Source organism: Thalassophryne amazonica, chromosome 1, assembly GCF_902500255.1.
Source record: "Thalassophryne amazonica chromosome 1, fThaAma1.1, whole genome shotgun sequence".
In the NCBI taxonomy this organism is placed as follows: domain Eukaryota; kingdom Metazoa; phylum Chordata; class Actinopteri; order Batrachoidiformes; family Batrachoididae; genus Thalassophryne; species Thalassophryne amazonica.
Window position 1 is genome coordinate 63,575,370 of NC_047103.1, and position 17,038 is coordinate 63,592,407.

At 38.9% G+C, this 17,038-nt stretch overlaps 1 protein-coding gene across 1 annotated transcript in view; it reads right to left on the bottom strand.

Moving 5' to 3' along the window:
* bmp6 (bone morphogenetic protein 6) overlaps positions 1-17,038 on the bottom strand; it is a 206,159-nt gene that overhangs the window by 78,167 nt on the left and 110,954 nt on the right. The window contains exons 2-4 of the mRNA XM_034171072.1: positions 16,318-16,510; positions 6,649-6,797; positions 4,428-4,625 (exon numbers count right to left, since the gene is read on the bottom strand). Of these exons, the coding sequence (XP_034026963.1) occupies positions 4,428-4,625; positions 6,649-6,797; positions 16,318-16,510 (540 nt within the window). The remainder of the gene's footprint in view (positions 1-4,427; positions 4,626-6,648; positions 6,798-16,317; positions 16,511-17,038) is intronic.

The window sequence follows — 17,038 nt, forward strand, 5'->3', positions numbered from 1 at the left end:
AACTTACAACCTCTTGTGTTAACAGCAGCGCAGCACAACCCTACTGAGAGGGCACGTGGATGTGTTGTCCAAACAGCAAACACAGCCAACAAAACATACACAGAGGATTTTCAGCGTTTATCCAGCAAATGCTTTGTTCTTACGCAATGCCTATATGGTACAAGCCAGTCTAAAACGGTTGTAGATCAATTTAAAAGGGTTCAGATGCTTTATAGATCATTTGCAGCCACTACCACTGAATCTAACGATTCACTTTATTAGCTTATATTGTATTTTAAAGCTAATTTAAGGTTAACATGTTTAGCGGGCTACAGCTGAATGTAGACTTTAATACAAAAACCCAATAAACAGTACAATACTAATTCCTTTGACTTGTGTTCTTAAAGTTTCAACATCAAATCAACTGGAACATTCCAAAAGAGTTTTATTCAAATCAGTTGGTGACATATTGAGGCCCATTTAACACAGCTCATAATGTCTTCATTTTGATAAGGATTGTGTAACAATGTCCAAAACAGGTTTTGTAAATACTTTGTGGCAGTGTTTGAGTTAGCATTTTTGAAACCAACCAAAGGTTTTGGCACTATCCCCAGGCACACTTTCATCTATCATTTATTTACCAATTGAATTTCATTGTCTGTTGTATATTTCAGTTTTCATTTAATTTCATGTTTCTCCCAATGAATGCTAGCTTATTAGCTTGGCAGACACAGTGTGTCCAGTGTTCAGAAGGCATACATACGACATGAGTTTTAACCACACTTATTTGTAATGTTCAACAATTTAACTTGCGTCCACTAATCTATTGATGGTTAGTGAAGGTGGCCACCTCCACTCATCTTTCGATCAAGTTTGTGCATCAGCCTTAACCAGATGCAGTAGGACTTGTCCTCATATGTTCTTTTAATATGGGGAATTTCAGGATGGCAACAGAGTCTGTGACTCCCCCTGGATGGGACATCAGGTTACTTAACCAGCTAATGCCCGTACCCATTTACAGTGTGTTGGTCTAGGACACTGCAAATGAAGAATCTTGTCCAAGGACACAGACAATCAGGCAGTTTGACAAAGGTCTACATAATGGCCCTCTGAGCTACGTACCTGCTAATGTTATAATTTTCAACTTCTTCAAACTTTCATGTGTTAATAAATGAGGTATCACAAAAATTATGAGGCTGTTTCCCACCTGTCTTATTAATTTTATAAATGACTAATATGTATTTGTTTGTAGCTCATCATTTAGACTATACCATATTCAAAAATTGGTAAAAAATTAAATATATTGTTTATATACCTTTATAGTACAATTTCCATAACTGTAAGGTTGTGGGAATGCTCCAAAATATCAAAATACTATATTCACTTTAAAACATGTAACATATGCAAGAGGAATTTGTTATTAAGCAACCAATAAGTTATTAAAATAGTGACCTTGGTGAAGGAGGTATTTCCAGCACCATTTTGATCTGTTTGTTATCTTATCTTATTTTTCTGTCACTTGTTTCAGATTTCAAAATTGTTTTCAGGGCTAGTCTCTGTCCCCTCTAAACCTCTTTACATTTTCCTTGGACACACAGTTCAGATTGGTGGAAACAGATGGCTGCCATCTCTCCAGTGAAAACAAAGAACAGGGTTGTTCTCCACAAATTACCCTGACATCCCCAATATTGCTTATTAGTGGAGCAAGTGTCAACTACTGACATGATCTCATCTGCAAATGTGTAAAAAGCAATAACAATGAAGAACTGGATCACAAGGATGAGTAAGTTGGTAGAATTTCTCCCCCGGTACCCTCAAGAAATGACCTTTTCTGAGATGTCAGGCTCCACAATCCCACTCCAGAAAGTAGGCATTCAATAGAATTACAGCCACTGTTAGGATTTCGACCTGGTCAGATATTACTCATTCACATTCACTGTAAATGACACAAGCTCATCAAGCTGTGTTCTGGTCCACAGGAGCTGGGCCAGCTTCAGGACATACACAGTTGCCAGATTTAGATGGAGGCTTGGGCCGACTTGGGCTCAGAATTATATTGCGCTTGCTGAGGTTTTGCTAGCCAAATGCACTTCGGTTGAATGTTGTGCATCATTTATCGTTAATCTAGCAGAAGTTCGGCAAGCAGACCTCCAAGATTTATAATACTGTTGAGCCGACAGGTACATGGTGAGATTAAATGCAGCAAATTTATATGCTATGGTGCCAAATCCTACGATACTCACACTATTTTTCTATTTGTTGAAATAAATCAGGTCAGGGTTGTAAGTTATATATAACGTCAGGTTGAATCATGCACTGCTTTTGTAATAACATCACTAATACTTATTTACAGGAGCAGGAGTTTGCCAGCTGCAGGTCACAGATTACTCAGCTTTTTCCTGCGCTGCAGAGACCTGGGACCTGACACACAGCCGGCCTAAAGCTCTGAGCTCTGAGAGCTACAGTAAGTATCAGAATTATGCCCCATCTGTCACATCATCCAAGGCTCAGACAGACATTAGCAGCAAGCTCACTGAGTGCTATCTTTATTTACAACCGTAGTCACACACACACACACACACACACACACACACACACACACACACACACACACACACACACACACACACACACACACTGACGCCTCACAGCAGCAGCTTAGTTTGAAGGTCGTGTCAGGTTTAATACCTGCTCATTACATCATGGGCAGGGTGGTAAAAAAATGGTGCAGACTGGATGAGGAGGCTCAGAGGGTGACCTCATCTGCATCCTAAATCATTCACTCGTCAGCCCACTTTTTAACGTCAGATCTGTCAAAGCCCCAGCCTCTGGCTGCCTGAAATAAACCAAACTTTGCAGTTCCTTGAATGGCTGCTTGAGCCTGGCTACAAAAGAAAGTCACTCTCCATAGATCCCCATGTTAAAATGTCCAACGTTAGAGCAGAAGTATTTTTCAGTGTACAAGCTGCACCCAAGTATAAGTTGAATCTGTTAAAAAAAATCCCACAACAGGCCTAGATTAAAGTTCCACCTTTGAAGACATTTTTTCATACTATTACTATAAATAATTATAATAATTTCAACAACTAAAAATGTTTAGAAAGAATTTAAGTGTTAGAAAAATGTTAGAAAGAATTTAGTAGTTACATTTATAAACAATGTAGGTTAAAAATGGTAAGTTTTATCATTACAGTGCTGTCAACATTTAAATATGAGGCCAAGAAAGATGTCTTTATTTTATTTTTTATTAAACAAATATTTATGTTCACTGAAGTCAAGAAAGAGTGACTATAAAGTGAGTATTGGCAAAACGGGTTGTCATTTCAGCAGCTGCTGAAACTAACTAAAAAAGTAACTATTAATCTAACTTAGTTACTTTTAAAATTGAGTAATCAGTAAAGTAACTAAGTCACTTTTTCAAGGAGTAATCAGTAATTGGATTACTTTTTCAAAGTAACTGTGGCAACACTGCTGAGCACACCTGATGGAGTTAATTGCCCTGCATGTTAGAAAACATGCAGGGCAGGTGCCCTCCAAGAACAGGGTTGGTGACCCCAGCTACACTACCAGTCAAAAGTTTGGACATAATTTTTAATATGTGGACCCAAGTCACTCGTCATGAAAACCACTGCAGGTCCACAAAAATATGATTTAATAAAACACCCAAACCATGGGTTTGGGTGTTTTATTAAAGGCCTCTTACCTTTAGCTTGTAGAGTAACTCTAAGATGGGGTTGTATTCAGGCTTCATTCGTCCCACCCGGTCACACAGGGACTTCCCCACGCTCCACCTTTTTTTTCTCATTTATGAGTTGGCCAGGACTTGGGCAGAGTAAGCACTGCCAACATGGCGACACCCAGAGCTGAACTATTTGAGCTTCAAAATCGCTCTTCAGAACTGTATACCCCTCTGTGATGTCACCCATAGGTATTTGCCCAGTATATAAACAATCTACGGTTTTGCTGAGCAATAAAATAACCAAATATCTATCAATGTGTAAATAGAAATGGAGCTAACTATATGTATTGGCGCCCTATAGTTTCACACACAACAGGGAATATCCATTAGTGGGAGAGCTCTAAAATGCACAATACTCTATTTATACAGCACTGAGTCTGCGTGTCCATTCTGTAGCACGGTTAAGCTGCTCGTAGAGGCTATAGTAAAAACAGATTCTGGACATCATGCTTGTGTAGGATTTCCATCTGATGTAGGCTGATTAGAGAAAGATCCAACAGAAGTCAGGTCCAATATTTCAAGTCTCCCAAAGAGCAAAACCTCCACCAGACTTCAAACACATGCTCAACGTTTACTGAGTTTGATAGTTTAGCCATCACTCGCGCCGAGGTCATGCTGCGGTCAGTTTTGTGTCTATTCGTGTTGGTTGTTTCACTGTGTGATGGGGTCAATTCAGGCTCAGCGTCGGAGGAGCTGACATCGGACTAACCTGCTGGGCTCGATGATCTGGATCCCTCCTGTGGTTGCGTGGATCGGTTGCGGTTCTGCTGCCTACGTTTGCCACCAGTGGAGCGTGCTGTGCGGATGTGCACCTCGCTGACTTTGAAGAACGCTACCATGAAAGGTTGCTTCTCCAGTGCGCCGTTACGTCCCACGAGGCCCGCCTCCTTGAAGCTAATGCTCTGACCTGTTTCAGAGGACACACAACCATAAACCTGCAGAAACTGATAAGTGCTACAACCTGCATGTTGTCAAGTAAAATCACAAATGGCCTCGCGGTTATAAAATAGTTGCCTACTTCTGTAGGTTTACTCTATATTCATTCTCTATATTTACAAGAATTAAGTTTCCTTAAATTCTTAAAAGCTCAAAAAGTTATATTCACTTTGTCTGACTTTTGTGTTAGTTATATGTGAATTGATTCAACATATTTCAGTGTGTTTTATATTTATATTTAAAGGAACATATTGTCTGAAAACCTGCTTTCATCTATATTTTGCAGTCAAATTAGTTGGGGTTTCGTGTTAAGCCTGTCTGCCATAACAGATTTTTGATTTCTGATTGTCTATGATTTTGGGGAAAATAAAAAATAAAAGGAGACATAATCAGGGCCTGAAATCAAGTGAAATTGGTGGTAAAAGTAGGGTTATAGAACTTTTAGAGCAAACAGGAATGTTTTAGAACCTCTTCACACATAGTACGAATAAGTACAAATTAGGACAAGTCGCGGCAGGACAGCTCGTATGAGCGAACCACAAAAACATCAAGCTGACGGTCAGGCATGCATGATCCGGCTGTGACAGTGTCATGTGAGCAGCAACACAGTGCGAGCAGCTGAGATGTGTTTCACTACATCACGCCGCTGATGTGGAGAAAAAAAAAAAAACCAGCTGTATAATTAGTGAATATCAATGGGTTGATATAAATAATACATAAAAGGGGACGCAATACAGAACCCTGCGGTTAAATACTGTAACCCTGGTTAAATAAAAAATAAATGCCACTCACAGGATTCAAACCTGTAAGCTCTGATTACCAGACAGAAACTTTACCACTGCACTACAATCACTGTCTTATAACAGGAGCGTAAAATGGCTAAAATCAACAAGCAAAAAAACGCAGTGACAACTGACCAAATGGCATTTGTTACGGCATATTTCTGCTGATATGTGACTGAAGGTGATATATTTGTCGCACAGTTGGCTTGTCATATGGTCCTGCAGCAAGCTGCTCACAGGACACGCATGTCCTGTCAGACAGATGTGACATTTAGGTCGCCGGCTGCATGTCCACATGAACTGACAGTCCATTCCAGCTGGAACAGCCTGTCAGTGTGTGCACTCTCCAGCCCGTCGCAAATGCAATACATGTTTTTATGAATTTCCACGTGAGGACAGCAGGCAGAGACACGCGCCTCACAGAGGAATGTTGTAGGTTCATGTCCTTCAAAACGCGGTAGGTGTTCTCCAGCTGGGGTGTCCAGGACCTCGCTGTCCGGCCCCCATGTGATCAGATCTGTACATACGTATCAGCATTTTATGCATGTCCCCCCCCGCCCGGCACGCCACATGTGTCAGGGGGAGTGGGGTGCAACACACATGTGTGAGACACATGGTACATGTGTGTTGCTTTCACACCACCGTTGTGGGGGCACTTAGACAAATTTCACATTCAGCTCGACAGTGATCGTCTGGTGTCTGTTGTCATGTTAACAGTGCAAATGGCCACACATTTTCTAAGTGCCAAGCGAGCGGTGTTAGATGTTTGTGTGTGTCACCTGGAATTTGCCGACAGCTGCCATGAGAGGGTTCGATGGGCTCTCACAGGGCACACTCTGTCTTTCAGCCGCGAGTGCGCAAATAGTTGTAGCAAAAGGTGTACGAGGCGTTGGAGGCAGCTACGATTTTACACATTTTGCATACGATTCCTGTTTCATGCACACTTCATGCGCAATTTGACCACATTTGTACTATGTGTGAAGGGGCCCTTAAGCATGTTTAAAATTTTCATTAAATTTTCTTCTCCCCCCCTTGGTTTTGTTCTTGTTGTTGTTGTTGTTGGCTTTGTTTTTAAGAATCACTATGGGGTGAATTTGGTGACAAATGTAAATATTCATTCTCAGACAAGTGATGATCCCTATTAAATGTCTGAAAAGGTCTATAATATGACCTCTTTAATCTTTGCGAGCTTCACACAGTCACAGTTCTTACCGCTGCTGGTCTCCATGCTGACCTGCAGGCCCAGGTTGTGTGTTGGGCTCATCACCCACAGGTTGCTGGTTGCTGTAATGTCAAACTCTAGCCAGCCTTCCTCGGCTGCCCACAGCCTTCGAGACTCCAACAGGAACAGGTCTGCCTCTCTGGCATGAAAAGAAAATGAAACTTTAGATCATCATTAAAAAAAGATGTACTTTCAACCTTAAATTAAAGAGTGTAGACATTTCTCAGAAGTACTGTAACTGTGAATAAAGAAATATTAGAATCATTAGAAATAATGATCATTATCATTAGAGATATCATAGAATTTTGAGGGAAAAATAATTTCCAATTTGGAATAATGCTGTAACATAACAAAACGTGGAAAAAGTGAAGCACTGTGAATACTTTCTGGATGCACTGGATCTGCATGTTGATTTGGCATGTGGGATGCCCTTCCTGATACAACTGCATGGAAAATGAACACAAGTGGTCTTCAACTGTGAACCTTCTGCTTTGAAAGCAAAAGCACTGAACACTTGGCTACCACAGTGCTCACATTACATAGTGGCGGTGCCATGATGTAATTGTGTACACTCCCAGCTACATCATGGAGTAACGTCACAACCAAAAAAATGACCTTTATATGGCTATGTGATGACCCAAAACACCTTCATGTAACTACATTCTAAACTTCCTTTACAATAACAAACTCCTGCCTATCTACTATACTCCTGCAAACTGATTGACCCTTTTTGTCCGGACAGGAGTATGGACTACATGTCTCCATGCCCAATCCTTTTATTTGAAGAAAATATACGAAACAAACAACCAATCTATAAAATTCTGCATGGCGTCTGCTGGATGTCATGTACGGATGTCACAGCATGGTCAACAAAATGTCACCCACATAACATCATATCATAATGTCACTACAATGTCGTGATTTGACATCAATTTGTGACCTTTTTGAGACACTTAGTCATATAATGACATCTAAATCCTGGCGAAAACCTGACGTCATGGTTGTGTGTTTGCTTGGTTTGTATGGAGCAGGTCATCCTCATAAACTTGGTGCTGCTGCACCAAAGAGACTCGTGAGAAAAGTAATCAAGACACCTTCAGTTGTTGAGGTTTGAAATCCCTGACCCCACATAAAAAATGTTTAACTAAACACAACTCAAGTGATACAGAGAAGAATGTGCTTAAAAAGATTAAACAAGTCTAAGCTCAACTGAGCCAGAAGGCATTTGGAAAATGGAATTTTTAATTGTAACTGGCGAGCTACCTCGCTACTGGCTAACTACTTTGAAAAGATGAGTTGTTCTGGCTAGCTCCTAACATTTCTATTGTTTTTACTCCCTAAAATCAACTACACATTCTATCATTATATGTTCACCCAACTTGTATTTTAAATGACTAATGGCTATACAGTAAATAAAACTAAACTGCCATTTAACAATGAAGAGGAGCCATGCAGAAACTAACATAACATGGTTCAGAAAGCAAGCCTAATTTTCCGACTCAGAAATTCAACTTCAAGGGTGACTACTCTGGCTGCGCTGACTTTTGCTGTACTGAAGCCTGAAGTTCTGAGCTCCAAAATTCAAGATAATCACAGCATCGGTCCAGATAACAATCACAACAAAGCCCAAGACAAGGTTGTATTGTTCAAGTCAAACTGGCTGAGACACAAAGTGTAATAACAACTGAAAACTGTGAAGTTGTGAGATTTTGTTTCTTTTGAATTGTAGCACTCCTAACAGGGTATACAAAACCCTTTCCCTCCACAGTTGCTGTACAATACTCTCTAAATGGTGGTCAACAGTAGTAAAAAGAGACTTTTATGGCAGAGGCGTATCCGCAAGTCAGTAATTTAAAATTTATTGTTAAAAGTTCCGCAGTTATGATCTTGAGGTTCTGTATTGTTGGACCATTGGGATGTTCCTTAGTTTGTGGATATTCATTCAGGTTTCCAAGCTCAATGATGTAAAATCTGTGTTCCCAAGCTTCACCTGACTTTTATACATCCAAAATGTTGTTCCAGATAACTTTTCTAAATCATTTAGGTTTGGAAGGAACTGGTTCTAAATGTAGGCCCTTATGACACATTTTGGTTGTACTTGGAGGTTGGAATTTCAGAGCTATACCTTCTGAAGTTGGAATTTCGACTCATCAACTCCTTCAAACTCCACATACCCTGAATTATAAAGATAGCTGCTCTGATTATCAACAGTCGTTAAAGCTCAAATTTTTTATACCCCTGTCACACATAGCTGGAATCACGCAAAATGGTGTCAGAATTATGAATTGGCGCACATCCGAAAAGTGTCAGATTTCAGTTTTAAAACATTCTGACAGCCATCTGTGGAAGTTGACACAGTTGGTCAAAATTTGGCCAGCGGCCCCGAGTGTGATGTACATGTTCAAAACTCTCTGGGCGCGGTTAAAATGGAACACCTATCCTATGGCAGTCTATGTGCAGTCTGAGGACCATCTGACCGCAATTTACATATTCCAATGGCGGCAAAACAGGATCCGAAACGATTTGAGCACATACAAGGGAACCTTGAGATGGATCTGGCACAGCATGCCTGCCAGTATGACCTGCCCATGCCACGTATAATAATGTCCAACCCTTGCTATGTGTGACAGGGGTTTTACTGTTTTAAACACTTCTGTCTTTTTGTTGTGTCCAGTTTAAAAAAATTGTGCACACAGTACTGTGCAACTTGTGACAAATTGCTACAGTATTTTTATGGATGAAAATGTGTTATCAACTGATGGCACTAATATTGACTAACCCAGTAGATGTTGCAAACAACGACTGGCTACAAACAGAGCAGTAAACAAAAACACTATTACTTCTGCGCCATCTGTCCTCTTCCATGAGGTCTCTTAGTTGTACCACATGTATTTGTAGCTCTCTGTACTCCAAAATTCTGGAGGTGTCCAGCTTATTTCCCAATTTCCGGTGTTGTGTGCAAAATAGAACACATTTACCTTGGGTGTGAAGTCGTGATTTACGACTTCCGAGGAAAATGTAAATACAGCCAAAGGTTCCCCAGTTAACTCCTGATTATTCTAATTTGTCATTCAGAAGCTTTTAAAATGCATTAATCCAATTTCTGGATTCTTCTGACATCTTTCATGCTGTTTTAGGAGGCAGTTGACTTGCTGTTTGTAAAACTTTGACCTTCTAAAAATCTGACTTTCTAATAATTTTTTAAAAATAAGACTATATCGAAATGCTTTAGACGTTAGACATTCTAAATGGTTTAACACATGTATTTTTTTGGTATTATGAAATATGTGGAATTGGTGAAAACTGAGCGTGAAAATTTTTAGCCAAGGTGCCTGCAAACCTGCAAAACTATGCATGCATAATGCAATGTAGTTACTTATTTGTACCTTTATTACATAACTCCATTTCATGTATTCCAGCACAGCCGAGCCTGTCTATCAATTAAAAACAACTAAATAATAAAATTCCAGTACAATAAATGGTTTGGTTTGCATCAGGATAACATTATCATGACAAAATGACAGAAAGATGGAGAGCAGCTCTCAAAGGAAAGAGCTGAAAAACACTAGGTTTGACCATACGCTCTACCTCTCTGAGGGACAGAGAAAAGGAAGGAATTAAGGTCTCAGTATCAGGCTACATGCATGTTAATATCATTTACTAAATTTTGTGTGAATGAAATCAGCTTTCAAGACAGAACTATCTCTGAAAGAAGGCATCAAAACCGAAAGAAAAACAGCTACACCTTAAAAGTGAAGAGTATTTAATGAAAAGAGGCACTTGAAATGTAAGGAAAAGACTGATAAGAGACCTGTCCTCCCTCTGTGCCGTCACCGCGGTAATAACACAGCGTCCAGTCTGTCGGACCCTCCTCTCACATTCACATGAAAGACTCGCAATCGTCCAGGTGTTCGGAGAATCCGCCTTCAGTCATGCAGCGGTGGCAGCAGCCTCTCTTTTATTGGCCATTACCGTTGCTGAAGGCTTCCGTAAGAGCCTGGATTTCTTGTTTCCACCCAACTGCAAGTTTACCCATCTGTCACAGCGTGGGACTTTACACTGATATTTCTGCCTCGTGGTCACAGAGTAGGACGACTGACTGTAAAGCTTCTTATTGACTGACTGCTCAAATGAACTGGAATACTAAAGTCAAGGGTTTGACTGTTGTTATTTCCTAAAATAAATCTCTTGCAAGCCTTGTCAGTGACAGTTAATAAAAATGTGGGCGAGTGTCCCTCCCTGCTGCCTGCTCTTTTCACAAGCGTTCATCTTTTAAACTGCTGAAAGGTCAAATTTGGGTTTCACAGCAACACTGAACACAATATTTGCTAGTGTAGTGGGTGTAACCCTGAGTATAGTCATCATTTTTCAGTACTTATTTATAAATGTACAAGAGGACAAAGAAAGGGTCCTTTTGTTTTAGTCCTGTCTTTAAAAAAAATTGCGTGTTGACTCATGGGATTTTTTGGGCCGTGAAGGATACACCTGTTGTATCCTTAAATTTCTGAGAAGAGAACGCTGCACACGTGGGCCGCATTCCAAGGAGCCTTCAAAAATGGGACAGCCAGGTCAAGCCACTTATGATGTATGCAGCCAACAAATACAGCCTTAGATGCATGCAGCCGCTGAATTGGGACACGGCTACTGTGTCACACAGTGCATGATAACCAAAATGGCACATGTTAGCCATTTGGACAAAGGGATGCAGTGGTTTGAAATATAAGAGAAAGGAGGAATTCCAAACCATGTGCAGCTGCTTCAGAGTGGTTTTTGACAAATTTGGACAAAAAAGAGTTATTTGGTTGGTTGGTTGGCTGGATTTATTATTGTGTTTTGCAAAGCCCATAAGGTAAAACAAATGAGAAAGAAAAAAAAAAATGCAAACATAATTTACAAAAACACACCTTTGGCATTGGTTTAGAAAATAAACCAAAAACATAAAAAAAATGACCAGGCGGTGGCTTTTCCCCAAGCTTTAGAAACAACAGTACCCAACCTATCAATATTAAAGCTATAGGGCCTTTCAAATTTCACAAAACTGAGAAAATTAGTTTCTACTACCGAAATCCAAGTATTATAATGTAGGATTATTTTTGTAACATGTTGCAAAATTACAGCTCATTTTAATGAAGAGAACATGTTTATTTGGGAGGAAATTCTATAGTGAATATTGTCTTTTCCTTCATTGACGTCATGCAGACTAACTACAGCAGGAAATGCGTGTGCACATTTGTGAGATTTACCTGTGATCCATCTTACATTAACATCCATTTCTTGTAAATCACTTTCAAATCTACCAAAAGTTGGTCATAGCATCTGATCCCTCAAATTTCTGCCCCTCAGGGGTTGAAATTCTAAATTGCTTTCAGACAGTATGAATTTTGATCATATCAGCAATATCATATTATGAATCCCCTATCTAAATACTAAGTAATAAAATTATAGTGGTGCCAATGAAAATTCTTTTTATGACGTAAACCAAAAAAAAATAAACAAAACAGTGGCACTATACGTTTAATACTGAATAAATATTGTATTCTTTTTATAATCAATACTTCACAATTTTAGAATTTTTAGCATTTGAGTGAACAAGGATGCTCTTAAAGCATTACAAGTACAATACCAACAACATGTTTCCGGAAACCTTATTTGTCCTACAATGTAAGGCACGCCTCATTTTTAGCACTGTAATTTCGTGCATTCCTTGAAACAGGGGTGGTCACCAAGTGGTTAGGGTGTTTGATTTCAGTGCGGAAATTTCCTCATTCAAACTCCACCCCTGCCACCTTTCTCCATGTAATGTGGAGTTGCATCAGGAAGGGCATCCGGTGTAAAACTTGTGCCAAATCAATATACAAATCCACCTGGGCTCTACTTTGGTGACCCTGAGTGAGAACAAGGGAGCAGCCACAGGGACTTACTGATTGCATGCATTCCTTGCATGCTGTCAGTTCAAGCTGCCCCAAATATATAAACAGTACAAAGGGTGCTGAGGTAATTAAGGAGTCTGTCATTACAGCTTAGAGTAAAAAAGAAGATGTTTAACAGAAAGGAGGGGCATGAGAAAGTTAACTGGCTTCCTGCTGATTGGTGATTACAAAGTGCATGTTTGTTAAAGGTACAATGGAAGAAGTCACTTAAATAATTTATTAAAGCTTTAATTAACTGATTTGCGCTTTGTCTTACACTCCTGCTCAACTTCTTTTTTGTGTGATATTTATGGTATTTGTGGTCAGGCAGAACTGATTAATTGTTATGACATTTCACCTTCTGGCAAAATCTCAGTGAGACTCCTTATGTCTACTTTTTAACAAAACCATCCTCTGTTCTACTCCACCATGAAGCTGTAACAGGTGAAGCAGCAGACCAATGCTGTCTTGGTGGCTTCCCTCACTTGCTTCCTTCCTGCACAGTCACTCAGTTTTTGATGACCTATTTTTACAGACAGATTTATCATAAAGTACAGTGCTGTTTATATCTATTAATGATCGATTTAAATGAGCATTAAGACATATTACGTGGCTTACTATTTTTGAATTTCATATTTTTATTTAATTTGCACCATCTAGAGATGGGTTTCCACATTGAGATTAAGTAGCATAGTGAGTTTTATAATTATTATTGTATAAAGTACTCATAGCACAATAAAAAAATCCAGATGCTGTTGCCAGGCACTGCATATAGCACATTAATCTCTATAAACAAAAGACTGGAGGCCACAAACCGCCCACTGAGAGTTTAAAGGAACGCAGAGAACAAATAGCTCTTGATACCCGTTGAAACCTTGAGACGGATAGAAAATATACTTTGTTATCTATAGTTTTGGTTCTTAAAGTTTTAAATCCACGGGCCCTGATATGATCAGCATCAGCGTGAGACTACCAGCAGTCTGGGAACATTTGGTGTTGAAGACCAAAAACGAAACATCTTCCTGCATCTTCATGATTTTCAATGAAATTGTAGCATTGTAACATATATGCCTGTATACTTAATTGTGTGGTAAATAATAAATACACAGATGATACTTCTTCATATCTCTTAGTCAAACTATGAATAAAGTAAAACTCAATGTAGCTCCACATCACTGGGCAGGTCTGATAAAACACAGCCAGCATTGACAAACCTTACAGGATATTTATCTGCCCCTGCTGACGCAATGCAAATGTTTGGCATGTATTAGCTGTGCTCATTCTGGGAACGGGAGGATTTTAGAGCTGTGCTATTTCTGTACGTCACGGTTATGCTTGATCTTATTTTATAAACATGCCAGGAAGCCAGAGTCTGTGCCGTGGAGAATCACGGAGAGAAAAGCACAGAGAGAGAGAGAAAACTTGTTGTTTCCTGAAACACCAACTGAACACACTCGCTGTTCAGAGCAAAGCTCCATTTAATGTCCACTGTGCAATTCTTCTGCAGCCCGAATTGACTCGCGTGTACGTGCATCATTACGTGTGCACATTTTATGGTCAAGCAATGTTCAAACCCACAGAACTACATTTAAAATTCCACTGAAGACGCCAGTGTTTCCAATACAATCCAGTACATCGCTGTGAACGAGTTTTAGACAGCATAGAATTTGATACAGTGTTGAAAAAAGGTTTTCGCCAGTGTGTCGACAGAAAATGACATTACAACTGTCCAAACATTTATATTCTGTGTAAGCTTGTTTATAACACTGACAACTGACATGATACAAATAGAATGGTGTGAAAATTAGATTAAAAGCTCTAATTCATCTTTCTAATTCAGAACTATGAGGGGAAAACTCCAAATCTCCAGTTAGAACCTGTGACAGTATATATATATATATATATATATATATATATATATATATATATGACACATATTTCGACTTTGAATCTGATATGATAATAAAAACTGAAATTTGACATTAAAATTTTAAAATAATTACTTTTTAAATTATAATGATGACACATAATGTAGAAATGATTTATGCTCTCTATAGACTGATTCACATCATTCTGTGTATAATCAGCCCTCCACACCACCCTCCCAGCTTCCATTCTACTAAAAATAAGAAAGGTTTAAAGAAATAAGGAAAGGTTTTATTTCCAGCTCATTAAAGAAACCAAAATTCCATTTTGAATTTAAAAATATTAATAATTTCATTTTTAGGTTGTGGTACCCTGTACATGACAACACAAAGGCGATTGACTGATTGATTGATTTTATTTTGCCAAGACAAAAACACAACCACACCATAACTGTTGTCAATAATCACTCAATAATAAAATGATTTTTAACACCTGATTAAATATAACCCAGTTTTCTTATGAATTGCATGGAGCCACTTAAAAAGCTGTGTATTTATGTAAAAAAATTACTGAAAATAATTTATAGATTTTTAAAGGTGAAACGTAGTCACATATTCATTGATTTACAGTGCATCCAGAAAGTATTCACAGTGCTTCACTTTTTCCACAATTTTTATTCCAAAATGGATGAATTTTTTTCCCTTACACAATACCCCATAATGACAATGCGATAAAGGATTTTATGATTTTTGGAAATTTATTAATATTTAAAAAACAGAGAAATCACATGTAGGTATATAGTTATTGTAAGATATTATTAATTTAGCAGGTTTTCATTATTCACAAACATTTTAGGTAGTTGAACTGTGCCTAAAACCTCTTGCAAGGCATGGAAATGTTGAAAGGATTATGCAGAAGAAATTTACAGCAAACATTCTGGGATATAATGGTAGAACTATAATCATCAATTCAGTCTGAGTTTAATTAATTAAATGATGGCTAAATGTTATTGTTAAACTATGTTCCCACCTACAAGTGCACAATTTAGACCATGACTCCACAAATACACCATGTCAAAGGTGTTATGATTAATCTAGACCACATCCTGTATAAAAATCCACTGACTTTATTACAATGTAGAAGACAATTCTGAACCAAGGACCTCTGTTATTAACTACAACATCAAGACACTGTCAAGACTCCAGTATGATTGTATAAGACATCAGTGTTTCCTCTCCAATATTATATAACATTATATATTACGTAAGACAACCTCTGTCAGGCCAGAAATATTTTGTTAATAAAGCCAGTGAAAATAACAGTGATGAATTAATGCATAATACTGCCATATATCCATTAATTGTTTTTAAGACTGAGATACATTCAAACTCTAACAAGACTCCATTACGACTGTATAAGACACCATGAAGACTGGTAACAAGACTCTATGTACTAAGACTGTATAAGACACCAATAAAGACTCCTGCAAGACTCTTGTAAGACTGAATAAGTTGAACCTACCACATGATTTGGTGTAAAAGTAGCATGACAATTGCTGGAGAACCTGGACTTCTCCAAGAATGTCCAGGAATGCCTTCAAGTTGGCAGGAAGATAAAGCAAGTTTTTTTTGAATTTGTAAAAATTCTGCAACAGTTCATGACCTTTTAAGACAGCTTAAAATTGTCATATTTTCTATCACCATGACATATCAAGAGTGCCCAAGACTCAGCAAGACTATCTCCAGGACAAACCACGATTTGACAGTTGCGGTGATGTTGGTAGAAAATTGTGTTTGTGGTAACAAGGGCTTTATTTAGGGGGAAAATTGGGCTACAAAAGTGGTTTGCTGAGTGCAGAAACAGTTGTTTGAGTGTGTAGATTACCTGTCAGGATGCTCTTTGACCACCTGGTAGACTCTGAGCAGAAAAGTTTCATTACGAAAGGCACGGCTCACACACTCCTTATAGAGGCGGAGCTCGGCTGCGGTGACGGCCTCGCCCTCAGGGATCTGCGAGAGGTTGAACTTGAACTCCTTGTGGTGAAGTCTCTGCGGTGAGAGCTCTCTGTCATACTCCACTGTGGGACACACGGAAGAGACAGGGGAAGATCATTCGGACATAAATACAAGCACGAGTGTGCATGTTTTCAGCTAAGTTCAAGTGGAGTCATACATGTAATCAATCTACAGTCATTTTTCTTCACAGCGGTTTTGCATCACATGCACAGCTCCATTTTCAGAAAAACTGAGCAGTAATTGCATATTTACAAACAGTTTTTTCTCTGTAAATATGCAGTGACTGATGAGCGGATATTCTTCTGACAGGCACTGTGCTGAGGTCAACCGAAAAAACCCTTTTAAAACCATCACATGTAAATTATACTTAAGACCTAATAGACTTCATGGCTTCTAGTTTCCCTAAATAAATCCCTGTTATCATCAAAGCTCCTGATTTTTTTTTCTTTTTTTTCTTTTCTGCAGCCGCAAAGTCAGAGACATGCCGTGACCACTTCTGACGCCGCGAAACGACAAAAACCAACAAATGCGCTCCCTTCTCTGCTTCTGAGCGCAATATGCGGTATAATGATTATGTCCTCTCCAGGGAG